A 4,063-nucleotide genomic window follows, 5' to 3' on the forward strand; every position below is an offset into this window, starting at 1 on the left:
CACTCCCAGCACAGGGACCCCCAGAGGGGGGGCATCACCCGGAGTACCCAGATCCCCAATTCGGATCCAAGGGCTCCTCCAGGCACAGGGTCCATTTAAACCTGCCACCTCAGCCCCCTTTTACCATCAGCATCTCGTTACAGCACGGCTTTCAATGTGAGGTTTGTAAGGAATTAATTACTGGAATGACCTAATTAATCGTGTTCCTGCAGACAAGCCTAACCCCCAGCACCCTGCCAGCGCCGAGGGAGCCGGGGTGGCAGGGGACACGGTGATGACATTTCTCCAACTCTTTGGCAAAGCCAATTCCCAAAGCTGCTGCATCCCGTGTGAGGAGGGAAAGCTGGGGAGCAGCTGGGTGGGAAAAGGAGCACTTGCATCTCCATGGGACACTGCACAGGGAGAGGGATGGCTGTCAGCAGGCTCCTCCCAAAGGCAGTGGGATTCTCCTCCCTTCTCTCCACCACCTCTGCCAGGTGAGGAGCCCTGGCTCCTGCCAGAGACCAGGCTGTCTATGAGGCATGAGCATGGCACCCAGGCAAACCTGGCGGGGTGGCGCAGGGGAAGCGTGGCTCTGTCCCCTCCCACCTGCCTCCAGCCCAGCCAGGTGATGCTGAAGAGACCCGGCCGCTAAGCCCTGGCTCGGTTACAGCGGGGTGGGACGCTGGAGCTGGAGCTGGGCTCAGCAGCCGGGGTGGCAGGGACAAGCAGGAGGGGGGTGGGCTGCTGGAGCTCAGCTCCTGCACACCCGTCCTTGGGGACGCAGGGATGTGCCCGTGGGGCTGTGCTCCTCTCGGGAGAGAGCTCGCCCCTCCTGCCACGTTCCTTCTGCCAGGAAACAAACCCCAACTGCCAAACGGGACACCTGCACCGTCAAGGTCCACCATCACAACACGAGGAGCACACCAGGACAGCAAGGGGCAAGCAGGGCCTGGAGCCCTCCCTGCTGCCGCCCTCCAGCTGCAGCCCCCGCATGCCCCTCTGAGCCCACCCTCATCTCCTGAGCACCCTGTGGCTTCACTCCCCAAAGAAATACCCATCCAGGACACCCAACCCTCCTCTTCCTCCCTGTCCCCAGGAAGGCAATAGCTTAGGGGAGACAGACCTGCCCCTGGGGAGCGAGCATCCCCACCAGCCGGGTTTGTTACCAGGGAGGGAACCAAAGCCCACGGGAGGAGAGGAAATGGCTGCACTGTTTGCTCTGCTCAAGCCCCCAGAGCTGCTGGCTGCATCCCCCGTGCCCAGCCCACAGGGACTCAGGGCCCGAGGAGCGAAGCGGCTGCGGGGAGGGGGAGCAGGGTACCAGCAGTGGCACCGGGCTCCCCGCAGCCACCACCGCGCTTCCCGCCCCTGCAGACCGGGTCCCCTGCTGCAATCCTGCAACGGGAGAGGAAAAGCATGGGGCAAAGGCCTCACACGTGGCACGGGGACCGGCATGGCCAAGGGTGCTGTGGGACGGGAGATGGAGGAGGAAGGATGGAGAGCCAAGTCCCCCACCTGTGCTCCTGGGCAGAAGTTGTGACCATCCTCCAACCCCGGTGTTAAACACCGCTGGGCACGTACGCAGAGGATCAGGGATGAAAGCCTCCGTGGGCTGAGCCAATGTTAGGACAGAGCAGGGGATCCCATGCTGACAGCTCAGCCCTCCCCAGTTCACTCCAGCTGGAGTCACAGAGGGAAACTGGTGCTTCGGCCTCAGTGCCAGCTCCCCACGCACCACGGCTCAACGTGCCCATCCCTGGCTCCAGGACTCCGACGGGGACGAATCCAGCCCAGAGGCTGAAATGCTGAGCCCCCTCGCCTGCAGCCCAGTCCTGCCTCCCTCGGCTCGACAGCTTTGCCAGGGCAAGAGCCACCTATCCCCAGGGCAGGGACGCTGCCCAGCACACCTGAAGGGTGCCAGCTGCCACGTGCCCTTTCCTGCCAGCCCCACAGGCAGCGAACAGCTCCACGGGGCTCCCCTCCAAAGGGACTGCACGGCCCCTCTGGGGGCTGCGCCAAGCGACACATCTCTGTGCGGGATGCAGGGGAGCAGAGCGAGGCAGTAACCCCAGCACACAGGGACAGCACAGCCATGGACAAAGCTTTTGGGACAAGCCAGCCCCTCCCAGCCAGGGGTACCCGCAGCTAGAGGAGCTCCTGCCTCGCTCCTTCCCAAGTGTGCAAGGGTGGCTCCAGGCAGAAGGTGACCCAGATGCTGGCAGGATCTGCACCGGGCATGACACACCCACACCAAGCACCAGAACAAAAGGTCTTCCCTGGGGAGAGCAGCATGAACAGCCTCTCCTGGGCTGGGCAGCCAGCACTGTGCTGGGGAATGGGCTGCAAGGCTCAGCCACAGCCCTGCCGGCTGTGCCTAAGGACAGGGAAAGGACAGGATGTCTCCCAGAAGGGAGACAGTACACAGGAGAAGGATGGATGCAGGCACCAGCAGGGAGCAGCCCACAGGGGACCAGGGAGGGCTGGCACCTCTACCTTGGTTGGGCTGAAGACGGAGTGGACACAGCGCAGCATCTCCTTCGTGTCTTCTCCTTGGGGGTCTCCACAAACAACAACCTGTCCGTGGAGAGCAGAGAGCTGTGCCTGCGGCCACACCACTGCCAGGGCTCCTCCCTGCAGCAGGTCCCACAGGGGACACGGAGCCCCCAGCCCGTACCTGCTTGAGGGTCTGATGGAAGACACCGGTGGCCCGGGCCATCTCCGGCAGCGCTATCGGGATCTTCCGCAGCCTCTCTGAGTAGGCAGCCAGGATCTGCCCAGCTTTTTCCACCCACTCCGTGTGGCCAGAGTAACAAGCTGCTCGGAGCAGGTTTGTGACAGTGACGGAGTTGGCGCTGGGCTCTGCTCCATCTTGATCTGCAGGGACAACAGCTCCTCCATCAGCCACTGACTGCTCAGTCCTCCGGCCCTGCCCCAGCCCTGCCCTCCCTCAGCTGCCCCACCCCACAACCCAGCAGAGCATGGCCGTGTCCCTGAGCTCACCATCCTTCAGGCGCAGGAGCAGAGAGGGGTCACCAGCCTCACTGGAGAAATAGGCAAAGCCTTCGGGGTCCCAGAAGAGCTTGTCCTGTGTGTGCTGGAGCTGCAGGGCCCACTCCAGCCAGCCCTGCTCCAGCGAGGCTTCATACAGGTCAAAGAGGGCCTGGATGATGAAGACGTAATCCTCCAGGAAGCCCTGGATGGGCACAGTGCTGCAGTGGCACACAGGGAAGGAGTATCAGTGTCTCTACACCAGCCAGGTGGGAAATGTCCTCCAACCCAGCAAAGCCCTGCCTACTGGTCTCTGCTACCCGAGGAGACGCCACCTCAGAGCTCAGTCCAAGACAAGCAGTGCCTGTGCCAAGTCATGACTTGGGCACGACGGGGAGGGCAACACCCGTGGGGTGTGCAGTCGGTCTGCAGACACTCCTCACCCCTGCTCACCTCTGCTCCACCGTGTCGTCCTGGCCCCGGTAGCAGCTCCGCAGCAACCTCCCACTGCTGGGGTCAAAAAGGTGTCTCCGCAGGAAGGCGGCTGCCTGGGCAGCCCGGCTCACGTACTCCTGCTCAGCCAGGGCTGCCCCAGCCTGGGCAAAGCCTGAAATCATCAGCCCTGCGTAGGCACAGACACGGGGACAGGCTCAGCAGCAGCACCAGGAACTGGCAGGAGTGTCACTGTCTTTCCTTCAAAGGATGCTCAGTGTGAAGCTCATCCTCCCTGAGGTTCCAGGCAGGTCAGGGCTTAATCAGCAGCTCTTCCACTCAGTTCAAACCACTGAGAAAGTCACTTACTGTCACCAAAGAGAAAGGCAGAGTGCTGCAAGGCCAGCAAGAGCTCAGCTTTTGTTTGTGGGCAGAAATAGGGCTTAGGAGAGGCTTTGTGCTCACAGCATGTGGAAAAGCTCCGGTCTGTGCCAGCTCCAGACCCAGCCCCCCAGGTGTTTGGGGACAGTGTCTGGGGTAATGCAGTTACCCCCTGCAGCAGGACACCTGGACAGACGGACATGGAGCTGTGGTCCCCCTGTTAATGCAGCAGTGGAGATGGGCTCGGTGCCCGCCTGGGTCCCGAGGCCCCATCTCTGTC

At 62.6% G+C, this 4,063-nt stretch overlaps 1 protein-coding gene across 1 annotated transcript in view; it reads right to left on the minus strand.

The window, feature by feature from the left end:
• Positions 1 to 3,619, minus strand: part of LOC103776526 (spermatogenesis-associated protein 20-like) — a gene marked incomplete at its 5' end in the record, with an annotated part of 5,086 nt that extends 1,467 nt beyond the window's left edge. The window contains 4 exons of the mRNA XM_008944037.1: positions 2,476 to 2,556; positions 2,657 to 2,856; positions 2,983 to 3,191; positions 3,424 to 3,619. Coding sequence (XP_008942285.1) covers positions 2,476 to 2,556; positions 2,657 to 2,856; positions 2,983 to 3,191; positions 3,424 to 3,619 — 686 coding nt within the window. The remainder of the gene's footprint in view (positions 1 to 2,475; positions 2,557 to 2,656; positions 2,857 to 2,982; positions 3,192 to 3,423) is intronic.
• Positions 3,620 to 4,063: the final 444 nt, after the last annotated feature.

The sequence above is a fragment of the Merops nubicus genome, unplaced genomic scaffold, assembly GCF_000691845.1.
Source record: "Merops nubicus isolate BGI_N331 unplaced genomic scaffold, ASM69184v1 scaffold33587, whole genome shotgun sequence".
Lineage (NCBI taxonomy): Eukaryota > Metazoa > Chordata > Aves > Coraciiformes > Meropidae > Merops > Merops nubicus.